The 15,878-nt window shown below is 44.1% G+C and overlaps 1 protein-coding gene across 1 annotated transcript in view; it reads right to left on the reverse strand.

Annotated features, from left to right (window-relative positions):
- Positions 1–15,878, reverse strand: part of GALNT14 (polypeptide N-acetylgalactosaminyltransferase 14) — a 187,806-nt gene that overhangs the window by 27,323 nt on the left and 144,605 nt on the right. The window contains exons 7-9 of the mRNA XM_074949150.1: positions 9,421–9,508; positions 7,144–7,228; positions 5,028–5,131 (exon numbers count right to left, since the gene is read on the reverse strand). Of these exons, the coding sequence (XP_074805251.1) occupies positions 5,028–5,131; positions 7,144–7,228; positions 9,421–9,508 (277 nt within the window). The remainder of the gene's footprint in view (positions 1–5,027; positions 5,132–7,143; positions 7,229–9,420; positions 9,509–15,878) is intronic.

Genomic DNA, 15,878 nt, shown 5'->3' on the forward strand with positions numbered 1-15,878 from the left:
GCGGCTTTTTGTGATTAATTTTTTCAGACAGCAGTGCAAGAAAGAGCAGATGCTGCAAGTCAGACCACTGGCAAGAAATTCTCTCTCTCACACAGACACTTTACATTGCAAGAAAGAAATAAAATACTTTAGAGAAATAGTGTATGGAAGACAACAATAGCTCTAAACAATGGATGGGATTATTACAAAACACAAGCATCTGTTCCTATGGATCCCTGACAGCGTTGCTACATCTGTTAAGACAGGATTTTTTTTTTCGTTGCTAGCCACACTCCCCAGAGGTGCTGAAGTATTAAAACCAGCTTGAGATCTGTCTCCCTGTCATCAAGTGCCTCGTTCTTCTCTCATGGCCGCAAGCCTACCGGATCCGATCTGCAGCATCATTACAGCTGCAAACAGAAACAAGCCCAGCCAGATCTAGCTGTCTGATATGGTGAACAGGGATGGTATATCACCTATTTGACCTCTCCATCAAGGCTCACAGCTAGGAGCTCCCCAAAGGACAGGTGCGAACACAGCGGGCAGAGGTGGATTTAGATGACTAGAAGCACAGGGCCCGAAATCCACTTGTCATCAAACTATATAGGGTAGGTGTGCTCAACCTTTTCCATGTTGGGACCTCTTTTCCATCTTGCCAAGGTCTAGCTGGGAACCTCTCTCCGATTTAGCAGGATAGTCATGGAAGGGTTGTCACAGCCTTCTGATGATTGTTTTTTCATAGGTTCATAGATTCCAAGACCCGAAGGGACCACTGTGATCATCTAGTCTGACCTCCTGTATAACACAGGCCAGAGAACTCCCCCAAAATAATTCCTAGAGCAGAACTTTTAGAAAAACATCCCATCTTGATTCAAAAGCTGGCAGTGATGGAGAATCCACCATGATCTTCGGTAAATTGTTCCATTGATTAGTTTAAAAAGGTACCTCTTATTTCCAGTTTGAATTTGTCTAGCTTCAACTTCCAGCCATGTTTTACCTTGCTCTGCTAGACTGAAGAGCCCATTATTAAATATTTGTGCCCCATGTAGACACTGATGGCCTGTAACAAAGCAACCCCTTACCGTTTCTTTCTTAAGGTAAATAGATTGAGAATCTTGACTCTATCACTATACAGCATAAAAGAAAAGGAGTACTTGTGGCACCTTAGAGACTAACAAATTTATTTGAGCATAAGCTTTCGTGGGCTACAGCTCACTTCATCAGATGCATTCAGTGGAAAATACAGTGGGGAGATTTATATACACAGAGAACATGAAACAATGGGTGTTACCATGCACACTGTAAGGAGAGTGATCAGGTAAGGTGAGCTATTACCAGCAGGAGAGCGGGGAGGAAAAAACCTTTTGTAGTGATTATCAAGGTGGGCCATTTCCAGCAGTTGACAAGAACATCTGAGGAACAGTGGTGGGGCCGGGGGGGAGGGGGGGTTAAACATGGGGAAATAGTTTTACTTTGTGTAATGACCCATCCACTCCCAGTCTTTATTCAAGCCTAAGTTAATTGTATCCAGTTTGCAAATTAATTCCAATTCAGCAGTCTCTCGTTGGAGTCTGTTTTTGAAGTTTTTTTGTTGAAGAATTGCCACTTTTAGGTCTGTAATCGAGTGACCAAAGAGATTGAAGTGTTCTCCGACTGGTTTTTGAATGTTATAATTCTTGACGTCTGATTTGTGTCCATTTATTCTTTTACGTAGAGACTGTCCAGTTTGGCCAATGTACATGGCAGAGGGGCATTGCTGGCACATGATGGAATATATCACATGGGTAGATGTGCAGGTGAACGAGCAAGAATTCAAAAGTGGCAATTCTTCAACAAAAAAACTTCAAAAACAGACTCCAAAGAGAGACTGCTGAATTGGAATTAATTTGCAAACTGGATACAATTAACTTAGGCTTGAATAAAGACTGGGAGAGGATGGGTCATTACACAAAGTAAAACTATTTCCCCATGTTTATTCCCCCCCTCCCCCCACTGTTCCTCACACTTTCTTGTTAACTGCTGGAAATGGTCCACCTTGCTTATCATTACAAAAGGTTCTCTCCCTCCACCTCCACCCCCACCCCCGCTCTCCCGCTGGTAATAGCTCACCTTACCTGATCACTCTCCTTAGTGTGTATGGTAACACCCATTGTTTCGTGTTCTCTGTGTATATAAATCTCCCCACTGTATTTTCCACTGAATGCATCCGATGAAGTGAGCTGCAGCTCACGAAAGCTTATGCTCAAATACATTTGTTAGTCTCTAAGGTGCCACAAGTCCTCCTTTTCTTTTTGCTGATACAGACTAACACGGCTGCTACTCTGAAAACTATACAGCATGTTTTCTAATCCTTTATTCATTCTTGTGGCTCTTCTTGGGAACACTCTCCAATTTATTAACATCCTTTTTGAATTGTGAGCACAGAACTGGACCCAGTGTTCCTGCAGTGGCTGCACCAGTGCCAAACACAGAGGTAAAATAACCTCTCTGCTCCTATTCAAGATTCTCATTTATGCATCCCAGGATCGCATTAGCTGTTTTGGCCACGGCATTGCACTGGGAGCTCATGGTCAGCTGAATATCCACCATGACCCCTTAATCTTTTTCAGAGTCGCTGCTTCCCAGGATAGAGTCCCCCATCCTGTAAGTATGGCCTAGATCCTTTGTTCCTAGATATACAGATTTACATTTAGCTGTATTATTGTTTGCTTGCACCCAGTTTCCCAAGTGATCCAGATCACTCTGAATCAGTGACCTGTCCTCTTCAATTTTACCACTATCACAATGTTTGTGTCACTGGCAAACTTTATCAGTCATGATTTAATGTCTTTTTCCAGATCATTATTCAAAATGTTAAATAGTGCTGGGCCAAGAACTGATCCTTGTGGATTTATAGTTTATAAATTTACAGTTTATATTTGCATTTACAGTTATATTTTGAGACCTATCAGTTAGCCAGTTTTTAATCCATTTAATGTGTGCCATGTTAATTTTTTATTGTTCTAGATTTTTAAATCAAAATGTTGTGCAGTATCAAGTCAATTACATCAACACTATTACCACTTTTATCAACCAAACTTGTAATCTCATAAAAAAAAATACCGATTTAGTTTGACAGGATCCATTTTCCATAAACACACATTGATTTGCATTAATTATATTACCCTCCTTTAATTCTTTATTAATCAAGTCCTGTATCAGCTGCTCTATTATCTTGCCTGGGATGGCTGACAGGCTTATAATTACCCAGGTCATCCCATTTACACTTTTAAAAAATTGGCACAATATTAGCTTTCTTTCAGTCTTCTGAAACTTTCACATTTCTCCAAGACTTCTTGAAAATCAACATTAACAATCCAGCAAGCTTCTGAGCTAGCTCTTTTAAAACTCTTGAATAGAAGTGAACTGGACCTGATGATTTGCAAATGTCTCATTTTAGTAGCTGCTATTAACATTCTCCAGAGACACTGATGGAATGGAAAGTGTGTGATCATCACCATATGATGAAACTATATCATCTGTTTTGCCTCAAATACAGAACAGAAATAGTTATTGAATGATTCTGCCTTTTCTGCATTATTATTGATCATTGTATCATTTCCATCTATTAGTGGACCAATACCATTGTCAGGATTCTTTTTGTTCCTAATATATTTTAAAATATCTCCTTATTGTCCTTAACTCTGCTGGCCACATATTCATCCTTGTATCCCTTGGCTTCTCTGCTTCTGATTCATATTCATTACTGTCAACTTTCCCTTTCTTCAATTTGTTCTATATTTTTTTCTTTTTTACAGATGTCTTCCCTTCCCCTCTAAATCAGTTTGGTCTTTTAACCAGTAAAACCTCTTTCCTTGATTGTGGCTTTTGGGGTCTCTAGTAAGGTGTTCTTAAATGATTCCCAATTATCATTCAAATTTTTCTGATAAATTCTTCATCACAGCTGATTTGGCTCATAATTGTTTTCAGCTTTGTGAACCTGGCCTCCTTAAAGCACTCTCTACATATTACTGATCTGCACTTTACGTGGCTTGCACATTACAAATGTTATCAAATCATGATCCTGTGTAGCTAAGCTGTTTGCAACCCCCCTGCCCCTTCGAGAACACCTGAGCTAATATTTCAGGCATGCTGCAAATTCAGGCAGGTATTACTGCATCCATTCACATTTTCAAGGTGATGTCTGTGAACGTAAGAGCTAGAAACATAGCTGGATGTTTTAAAGAAAAAAGAAAGAATGAGAGGGAATGGAAGATTCCTGGCAGTGCCCCAGTAACATGTTCACAATCACCAGGTTGAGAATCTTTGGTTTAGTGTATTTAGCAGCACTATATCTATTGCCATGGAGGAGATGGAGTACTATGGACCAATAATGGCAGCCCTGTCAGTGTTGGAACACTTTGAGACATTGAAAGGCTCCCATACTTGCACAGGATACAGATGAAAATAACTAGGGGAAACCATTCAGAGCATTTGGAGTGAACCCAGTATTAGTCAGACACTACTTGAGAGCATGGGTGGTGCATGGAACCCCCCTACCCCTGTTCAGAGAAGCTAGCCCCCAGCCCCACCCCTTCCATTCGAGGCCCCACCTCTACCTTGCCCCTTCTGCCCTCCTCCCCCACCAGAGCCCAGAGCCCCCCACTACAGCTGGGGGAGCCCTGCCCCAACTCTGGAGCGCCGGCCCGCCCCAGCCGGCCCCAGCCCCAGAGCACCAGCCGGCCCCAGCCCGGCCAGCCGGTCCGAGCACCCGCCCTAGGTGCCCCAAGTCCTAGGCCACCAGCCAGCTCTCCCTAGCCCCAGCCCTCTTCGGGGGGAGAGGCTAAGCAAGGGCAGGAAGAGGAGCAGCCTGGTCTGGGACCATGAGGGACGACTGGGATGTAGAAGGGGGCCTCGGGGTGGAGCGTGGGTGGGGCCATGCCTGGCTGTTTCAGGATGCTTAGCCTCCCCTGGCCTATGATACCCACCAGCCATGCTTGAAAGGAAGAGCCAGCCCCATCTCTTGGGAGGATGAAGATCCCCACGTCGCTGCAACAACAGAGACTCACCAAAGTTCTCCCCACCCCAGATGTCCATGGCAGTGTCGTACTTCCCCAGGTGGTTGAACCAGGTTTTGTCGATCACAAAGAGCCCCCCTGCAATGATTGGAGTCCTGCAGAGATACAAAGGGAAGAGGGGACAAGCCCTTACTCAAAGACTGGAGTAGAACCCGAGATGCACAGTAAGCCACCTCCTTTCTCTTCCTATTCTGCTTTCAGAGCGATATATCTGTGAATCTTCCTATTATCCCGAAACAAGGACACATGTCTCAACATGGCAAAGCCATTTAACTGGCTGGCTTGGTATTTTTCTGTCGATCATAAACTGCCCGGCACTTAAAAACAGGTTAATGCACACATTAACACAACTCCTATGAGCCCAGAGTTCACAGCCCTTATTGTACGCTTCAGAACCAAAAATGCACTTAGCACTTGGGGGTTATTTACATGGCATTACCTAAATGGCCTTTGTGCCAGGAGAGATCTTATTAGGAACACCACTGTAACAGGGAGAGGAAGCCTGTGCCTATTCAACAGGGGATTTTTAAAAGCCATCACTGTGAGTTTGATCTAGAATTTCTCAAACTAGGGGTCCCGACCCAAAAGGAGGTCACAAGACTATTGCAGGGGGGTCACGAGAGCGGTGGCTGCTGGTTGGATGCTCAGCTCTGAAGGCACCACCACCGTCACCAGAAGCAGCGCAGAAGTAAGGGTGGCATGGTGGGGGGCAGTTTGTCCCTTTTTAGGGGGGATCGTCACAGCCTGAAATATTTTCAAAGGGGTTCTCAGCAAAAAAAAGTTTGAGAACCCCTGGTTTGATCTTTATTTCCAAACAGGGCTACTTTTTGCCTTCTGGATTAGCTGAGGTTATCAAAGAGAAGTCATGTGGAGGGGTTGGAGAGAGAGAGAGGAGGATCATTTTAGGAGTACCACCCATTCGATGGGGCAGGCCTCATGCCTATGAGCCTGTGCCACATCCTGCAAACATGTACAATTAAGATGCATTGGATTTGTCTCGGGTCTCATGATCTCTCTGCACCGCGAGGGGGCTCCAATTGTTTTTGCAGGCAGGACAATCACGAAAATGAGATGGGGCACTGGGAGATGAACATGAGCTCGTTACAAGAACCAGGACAAGAAGCGGCAAGATTTGGTTCCCCATGATGTGTGTCCTCTGCATCATTTCTGGAGCTCTGAGCTTTCAGCACCACATTCCCTGTTCCATGCTTCATGTCACAACAACGACATTTCTGTTCAAGGACCGGACAAAATACCAGCCAACATCATACCTTAGCCAGCAACAAGGGGCGAATAAGGTGAGGCACTCCCTCCAACCCAAGGGATGAGGTCAGATTTTTTCTCTTCCTGATTTGATTAACTCTCCTGAGATTCATCACTCACTTCCTATTACCTTCAGACATGCTGTCCGCCCCTTAGGCAGCTTAGAAGGGCAAGGCTGGTTGGGAATGCATGATCTGGATCACTTGCTTTCATCAAGGGTTTCACCCTTTTTCAGGGATTCCTCTTGTTCTTGGGTAAAATATGAGTTGTGAGAAGTAAAGTAAGAGTCTTTTTTGGGGGAAGAAGGGTCTCGTTCACAGGCTGGAAGAACTAGGAGCCTTCACCTATTTTTACTTAGCCTTTTGGGGTGGGGGAATCATGTGGAGCCCTTAGGCACTACCTTATTACAATAATAATAATTGTGACCCTGAGTTGTAAAACCCAAAGTAAACTGGAACTCAGGACAGACCCATGAGACTCAGGACTGTTATGGGATGGGTGGGAGTACCTATCCGTCTCCTCCATGGTGCCATATGTGTTAAACCAGGTCCCTAATTAGGTACTTAGATTTCCTTCTGGACCAGCTAAATAGAAACATGTACTGTATCTACAGAACTGGGCAATATCTCCAGTCAGGGTCAGATCCATAGCTGGTGAAGTCAACGGAAAGACTCCTGTAGACTTCAATGGGCTTTGAGTCTAGTCCTTAATGTGCAAATTTCCCTGCAAGTGAAAAGGGGAAAATCAGACAAGGCCCTGGACACAGTCTGGCTGGCACCAACTTCCACAGAAGAAAGCCCTCCATTCACCCCAGTTTTCCCCCCTCTGCTGCCTTGCTACTTACTTAATGGGTTCTGTAGGGTCAATTCGTTTGGCTTTCTGTTCTGGGGAAAGCTGCTCCCATTTGAAATGTAGACTCCAGTCAAACCCTAAAAACAAAGTATAGAAGGACCATGGTGAAATTGGAGATGGACACAAACTAGGAGATCACCAAACCCATCCCCTAGCCGGCACAAAATTGTTTCTGATTCTCCCATTTTAAATGACCCAGATAATGGGTGTGCAGCCAGTTCTCTGAGGAGACGATTCCAGTGTCTAACACATTTAAATATTACAAACAAAAAACTACATGAAAGGAGAGCTACAGTTGCAATGTCCAGCACTCAAAAAAGTCAGAAAGTGCCAGAACAAAGGTGGCCTGTAAAGCCTTAATTCAGCACCCTTGTGCGTATGCATTAGGATACAGTCTTTAACTTACGTGAGCACACACTATTGTTTTCACAGGAGCCCTGCCTCATTCAGTGAACAGAACGGACAGGGCTCAGTTGATGATCAGCAATATAATATTTCATTTTACCACCATCGTTCAACATGTGGGCCCATGGCCTTATTTATTTATTTATTAATTTCCTCATGGGCTTTTCTATTGTGCTCATCACTGTAATACCTGAGGGTTCACAAGCATTGGCGAATTTACCTTCACAACCCCCCTACAGGATGATGGGGTGACACTATCCTCATTTTACAGATGGGAAACTGAGGCATGGAGGCATTAAGGTCCAAAGTGTACATTAACTGTGGGTGCCCTGTTGGAGAGACGTAGGGTCTGATTTTTCAGAGTACTCAGCATTACACAGCGTTTTGAATGTTCAAAGCACAACTCCTATCGACTTCAGTTGCATTTGTGAGTGCTCAACACACCTGCAGATCAAAACAGGCGCCAAAAACTGAGGAACACACAAGTAGTGACCATCTCTGAAAAGTCTACTTTAAGTGCCTGTTGCAGCATCACACAGGAACTCTGTGGCAGGCATAGAACCCAATTCTCCTAGAGGCCTAAACTCCTGCCTAAACCCCGAGACTCTCCCCTCCCTTTCTGCAGTCCCCTGCCTCAGTCACTACCCACCTTTCAACTCTGCAACAAGTGAAACAGGGGCCCTCAAACAAAAGCCTCCTTTGCTGCACAGCCTGGTTCATTCTCTAAGCATGTGGGAAATGTCGCATGTTCTGGGGCTTCTAGACAGAGAGGTGCAGAGCACAAAGGGGCACAGAGACAGGAATCTCAGAGAACCAGCAAGTTTGCACTGAGGTCGAAACTAGAGACTGCCTCATCTGCTGGGCCCCCAGCTTGAGAAGGAGGCTCAAAGATTGTAGCAAAGAGGCAATGAGCCAAGCCTGTCTGAACTTGAAGAATGGCTTTGGTTCTGTTTATAGAACTGTATAAATTGCCATACCAGAACACATTCATGGTTCATCTAGCCCAGTTACCCTTTCTGCAGAGGCTATAGAGACTGGACTTCAGTATGGGCCATGTCTCCTCTGGCACAAACCTGTTAATCTGTCGTTAGTCTCATAATAGATTCCATTTGCCTCTGTGTTAAAACCACCAGACAACCAAGCTTGGCTGATAGTCTCTGCACAGAGCATTAGCTGGCACTTTCTAGAGAAATCCAAGGACATGAGTAAAAAACTCCAGGGGCGCATGCTACACAAGAAACAAGGAGAGGAGCCACTCTCTCTCTCTCTCAGGGTAATCAGAGAACAGCATTCGCCAGGGAGGGAAGAGTCATCTTGCCATTTAGCAGAGGGAAGACATATTTCAGGGCCTGATTCTTCACTGTGTCACTTTGGTTTTACACTGGCATATCTCTGGAGTGACACAATGGGGAAATCAGGCGACCAGAAATGTGCAAAGCTCAGAAGGGGACTTCAGCTAACAACCCACTTATAGCTGTGGAGATATGTATGGCAATACTATCCCTCTATATCCCTCCCCTTCCATGACACCTGGTTTTCTCTGCTGCTAGGGGTTAGCTTAGATGGGATACTTCCCCCGCATGGCCAGTGCACCCCTAGTAAGGAATTCCATTCCCTCAAGTCAGTGGTATGAAGGGCCAGTCTAGCCTTGCAAACTGATAGAGGGGGAAACAGGGTATTTTTAGCGTGCCTTGCACAAAACAGCTGTGTATACAGAGCATTATAAATAATCCTTACAGTAGGGAGCTCCGACTCAGTGCCTCCTTCACACTGAGTCACCCACTTCCCTCTGCCAGTGTCTGCTGAGCATACTATCTGACAGATCAGCATCACCCGACAGGGAGTGAGCACAATACATACTCACCTCCTCTCAGGTCCGAGGAAGCGGCCACATAGGCAAAAGTGTCCAAGTTGATGATGTCGATAACTGGACTGACCACGCGGGTTGGATCCTGAGAACAAGGAACAAAACAACTCATGACTTTTGACCTGGTGTAGCTTCTCCTCAGAAGCCAGCTCAGGAGCAGGGTGGTGGGAAAACCTGTCTTATGGGCAAAGATGTGAGGAAGCTGGTTTGCCACTGAGGTCTGGAGTCCTCTACTGATCCACAGGACAGACAAGTCAAGGGGACGGCCAAATTCTTAGCTGTGTTCACTGGCTGGAACTCCTGGTGTCAATCCAGTTTCTTGTGGACCGGTGTCCATATCACAAAAGCAACCCTCTAGATAACTTGTTGGCTGTCTTATCAGAAAGGCTAAGGATTGAATGGAAGCATCCGCTCAGATACTCTCATCCCTGGAGGACAAAGTTGAGGATACACTACCAGGGTGGTGTGTGGGGAAGCTTATACTTCCCCTATTATGAACAGAGGACTTAGTCTCCAAGGCTGTCAAGCCAGCATCTTTCACTAGCTCTAAATTCTCTCACAAAGAAACCCGGACTGCATAGGCTGTGGGTGGGTTTTATACCAAACTTGGCTCAAGAATCTCTAGCTGAGTACAAAACTCCATCTTTCTTTTACAAATTCATCAATTTATTCCCCCACCACCTCCTTTCAATTATTTTTATTGAATTTCAAAAGTTAAGCCACAAGCAAGAAGTTTAAAGAATAGACAAAACAAAGCCAGCCAGCCAGTTAAAACATATAGAAAAACACTACATATCATAAATCCGCAAAATTACCATACAGCACTGCTTTTGTCAAAGGAGGGGAAGGGGTTAAAGAATGAAATGATGTTAAATATTTGGTACTAGTGATTTAATTATCTTCTTGTTATAGGAAAAGAGATTATACAAACAGTTAGGGACAAAAATATCTACAGGAGGACGAGATTTTGACAGCTTTGACTGGTCTCTTATCTTCCCTTTTCTTTTCAAAAATCCCAAACTCCAATTATAGCTCAAACTTCAAGCTTTTCCCCTCACCAGATCAAATCGCTTTTCACAGACATGCAGATGAATGCGTCTTAGCACATGCAGGCTTGCTCTCTCACTCTGGGAAAAGATTTTGTTTTAGAAATCAGTCCTAAAAAATAGGAGCTATGTTCTGGTGCAGTCACAGAACAAAGGAGCTGAGCACTGAAAGTCGTGCTGCTCGGCCACATTGGGGACTCAGTTTTTATAAATCGGAATGACAATTCTTGGCATTTCTATGACATTGTCTATCTGAGAATCTCAAAGCACTTGTATGGACATTGATGAATTAAGCATCATAACACCTACGTCAGGTCAGTAAATATTGTTATTCCCATATGGTAGATGGAGAAACGGAGGCACAAGAGATTAAAGACTGTGACACTCTGTACCTCAAAGGAGCACCTTGGAACCCCCATATTCACCACTGCCATATAATTATGATATATTTTGTACAAAGTATACCTTGTGAGGATCATTTTGAAAGTCTTGATTTGTTGAACACTAATATCCTGTTGGATTGTACGTACTATCATTGTATGTGAAGTTATGAAGTATTGCTAAATATGCTATGAAATATGCTGTGAGGTTGGGAGATTCCCACAGCCAGCCTTTAAGTTGCAACAAAGGAGGGCACAGACAGCATTAATGGCCCATCAAGAAGAATCAACTATCCCAGAGACTTCTCAGAGAAGGCACATACACAATGGAGCTGCCTGACCCCACCTCACAGCTAGGATCTTTCTAGCAGCTGGAAGAAGGTATAAAAAGAGAGGCAGTGAGATCACTTGGCTTCTTCACCTCCCCATCTCAACACCTGGAAAATCATCTGGAAAGAAAAGACTTGGAACTAGGGAGATTGGTCCCAGGCTGTAAGGGGGTCCAGTCTGTGTACTGAGGAACTGTAAGCTGACTGTGCCATCTGTTAAACTGGGACTGTTTGATTCAAATCTTCCGTAGTCTAAGTTAGAATTAGACTGAGAATTTATTTTTGTTTCTTAGATATCCAGTTTTGATCTCTATGCCTGCTACTTATAATAACTTAAAATCTGTCTTTCTGTAGTTAATAAATCTATTTTATATTTTACCTAAAACGGTGTGTTTTGGTTGAAGTGCTTAGGAAATCTCAGCTCATGTTAACAGGGGCTGTTGCACATGCACTACCCTTTTGTCGGTGTGGCAAACAAGTTAATGCATTTACACTGGCCAGGCTTCTGATCAGGGCAAGACGGTACAGTTCTGGGGCATAAGGCTGGAGCTGAAGGGAATTGGCTGGAGCTTCTCCACTGATAGTTCATGAGAGCCTGGGAGATCATTCATTTAACTCAGTTGGGCATGTCCCTGCCTGTGGATGGTTGTGTAAGTGCAGTGCCTATCAGAGGCTTGTACCTTGGCATCAGCATCACAGTGTGAGAGGCAGCCCAGGTTGGTGGGACAGAGGGCTTTGCGGACCCACGGTCCAGGTTGTACCTTGGGGACCCTGTCACAAAGACCCAGTCCTGCTCCTGATTAAGTCAATGGCAAAACTCTCAATCATTACAATGGGAGCAAGACTGATCCCTAAGTGGCTTGATCAAAGTCAGTGCACAGAACGCAGACACCCAGACTTGTGTCTGAACCCCAAGATCACCTTTCCCCTCAAACAGCATACCTTTTTGCTGGAAGCTTTTCTACCTCCTCAGCATGATGAGCTTTTGAAATTGACTGAAAAATCCTTAATGTAAGAATCCAACCAATACAGAACAGAAAGCCAAATAAGTGACCCCAGAGGTTAGCGCTTTGCTCTAGGGATGGTTGGGAATTTTTTTTTCCCATCCCATGAATATTTTTTGATGCATTCAACATTTTTCCTATAACAAATGAAGACGAAAAGTCAAAATCTAACAAATACAACCCCCAAAATTGTTTTTTTCATTTGGGGTCAATAGAAACATTTTGTCATATTTCATTTCGATTTCACCTTTTTCTCTTTGTTTAACCTTTTTTTTTTTCAGTCTCTGTAGCTTAAATTTCTAAACGAAAAGTTGTTTCGAACCAGAAAACTGGATGTTTTAATTTTTAAAACGTCAAAATGAAACATTTTGATGATTTTGAAATCTTTGGTCTGAAAATTTTTCAAGTCAGGAGAGTCGCTGAACCTGCCCCTGTTTCACGAACCATTTTGGTTTTGATGAATTGGAGTTTTCAACAACAACAACAACAAAAAAAGTTAATGGAAAATGTCCCCACCAGCTCTACTCTGCACTATGAAATGAGAGATCTCTGCCAGTTTCTCAGTTCTGATTTCTGGACGGCTGAACCAGCAAGAGGCTGAGGAGAGGGTGTCTCAAGGTTGCTTTCTAGTGACCCTTCTGGTTGACCCAAAGAATGGCACTGATGAGCTCAAACTACAGTCACACTCACTGGCTGAAGGAAGGTCTCCACGAGATGGGGCAAAAGGATTTAAACCTAGGATGGAGAGGAAATCAGAGGATACTGTATATGAAACTTATGTTGAGGGGGAATGACTATGTATGTTAACATTTTACCATGAGCAACTTGCTCATGAATGCATTTAGAGAGCCATAATTCATGCCCACATTGCATTCTACTCATCCTCATTACAAAGCAAAGATTCTTACAAGAAAATCCCCACGAACATTCTCTGCGTTTCTCAGCAGAGAGAAATACTGCAGGGATTTTAGCTTTCAGTGACATACTTAGAATCTCTGTGCCTCAGTGGCCACATCTATACAGCAGGGAAAATGATCTTACACAGCGTGCACAAAGGGCTTTGAGATCCTGAAAAGAAAGGCACTTCTTATAAGTATAGTTACTATTTGATTTATAGCCAACTTTTACTTTAGTCAGTTTCACCTTCTGGCTCTCACATGGCTAGCACAATGCTGCACTGTTGGGGCTCCAAAAATGTCAAGAGCATGTTTACCTCTAGCCCCCCCTTCCATATTCTCAAATTCTTAATTAGAATTTTCAAAAATTCATGAACGGATTTCTACTGATCTTGTTGTCACACAGACTAAATTACATCTGCAAGTCAACCATGCCCTGTCCCTTTAGAATGTTCTTAAAAATCAAATCAAATATTTCAATGGAAAAGGAAACGTATTCCAGCTATTCGGGGCTACAACCACCAATGTTGACCTCCCATTCATTCGAATGGTTAGCAGGAAGGCAGAAAGAAAAGGAGTACTTGTGGCACCTTAGAGACTAACCAATTTATTTGAGCATAAGCTTTCGTGAGCTACAGCTCACTTTCGATGAAGTGAGCTGTAGCTCACGAAAGCTTATGCTCAAATAAATTGGTTAGTCTCTAAGGTGCCACAAGTACTCCTTTTCTTTTTGCGAATACAGACTAACACGGCTGTTACTCTGAAACCAGGAAGGCAGTGGACATCCTTCTTCCTTTGAGGTGGATTCATGCAAAGTTATAGCTTAACATCCCACCTTAGAGCTCTCTCCACAGACTGGGAGAACATGCAAAACTGTCAGGGCCTTCAGCTGGAAGTGGAATGCCATTCACTGGCTCATTATAGTGGCATTAGCAAAAGCCAATTTTCAGGTGAGCTGATTAAGATTGACTCTTACTGTAAAAATGCCTTAGGCTTGATAATTACATTTTAAAAACAGTTATTCAGTTGAAATAAATGGGTAATGGTTTTAGATATACCTCTACAAGTAAAAACGAGAGACCGTGTGCTTACACGTTTGCAGTCGTAAACAGTCTTGAAACATGTCCATGCTCTCTCTCTCTCTCTGACACACACACACACACACACACACACACACCCCTCCTTTTATTCTGACATTTGCCGAACACCCAGAAACCTGCCTGAACCGCTGCTTTGCCCAATGAAAAATGGGAAGTGACATGCAGAGTGGAATGGTACTGGGAGCGAAGTCAGATTCATTTTGGGCCAGTCATTCTTCATTTGCTCGAGATTTCCATTTTATTACCACAAAGACCATTCCTGCCAGTAACAGAGCAAGAAAAGACTTTTTATGTAACATTAATTCCCACTGTAAAAGAACATGGCAGGGAATTGGCCGGTTGTCTTTCCAGCACCTGCCCAAAGGTGGCAGCAGTAACATTTCATACAGTTCAGTGATCAGTATCTTAACCCCGGTGTAAAGGACGGAGGCAATGAGCCAGGTAACAAGGACACTAATTTACGGGGGTCAGGGACCCCTTGGACCTTTAAAAAATTTTTCTCAAGGGTCACATTTAAAAAAAAAAAGATATATTTTCAAAAATACCCTCCAATCCTGGCCTGTAGTACTACCCACCCCTCCACCCCCACCACCCTTTGATATTCCAGAACTAGGTCCCCACCCAGCTCTGAGGTGCACCCCAATCCTGACTGAAGCACCACCTATAGTTCTATTTCTGTGCACCCCAGACACCTTTCCTCTAACGCATCTCCATCCTGACCCACAGCACTGCCTGCTGTTCCAGCCCTGGGCTCCCCACACACAGCTTGGTCTATGCCCTTCACTCCTGATCTGCCACAACCCCTGCTATTCCAGTCTCAGAAACCATGGAGTGCATCGACCATGCCTAGATGGTGGCTTAGCAAGCTGGGGGGGAACGTCCACTAGGAAGTAGGATGAACTCACTATGGTGGCTTTGTCCTAAAGTAGGATTTAAATCCAGGTCACCATAAGTGGGGAACCTGTCGGTGGATTAAGCTGCTGAGCCTTTTTCTAGCTCTTTAAAGTCCTACTTCACAGTGATCTCACTTGGCCCAAAATGTCAGCAACACCCTTCAACAATGTCCCTGTCAACTTCTAGGGAGTGACTGAACCCAGGTCCTCTGCAGCATGGCCAGCAGGGAGTGCGAACCATGAAGCCAACTTCTACTTCAAACCATGCACATATTTAAAATAGAATTACAAATCAGAAGTTAGCAGAAGTGAGGGTTGGCTTTAATGTTACATTCAAACCATGCTCCTGCCGCTCTGTTGTAATGAAACTCCTCCAGCTTTGCTGCATCTGCCATCTACATTCATCCATCACATCGACTCTGAGCATGAACTACGGGCCCCAGCGCTGCAAGGGAAATGCAGTCCTGACTGCCACCCTGCTCGCTTTCACTCTGCCAGAACACATCAGCGGGAATGATGCTGTTGCTCTTGAGTTGAAACGCAGGGCGGAGTTGGCTGGGGTAGGGAAATGTGGTGGTGGGAGGAGTGTTAAAAGGCCATTCCCAGAGTGAAAAACAATCAGTGAAATAAACGTTAGTGGAAGACCCGGTACTGGGGCAGGTGAGAGCGGAGTCTTCATAATATGTAAGTGTCATTGTGATTACATCAGTATTTATTAGATGTATTTTAGTGCCACCTTCAGTCAGAGATTGGGGCCCCGTTGGGGTAGGAATTGCACAAACACAGTAAAAAGGCCTGACCCTGAGA

Source organism: Natator depressus, chromosome 3 (genome assembly GCF_965152275.1).
Source record: "Natator depressus isolate rNatDep1 chromosome 3, rNatDep2.hap1, whole genome shotgun sequence".
NCBI classification, from domain to species: Eukaryota; Metazoa; Chordata; order Testudines; family Cheloniidae; genus Natator; species Natator depressus.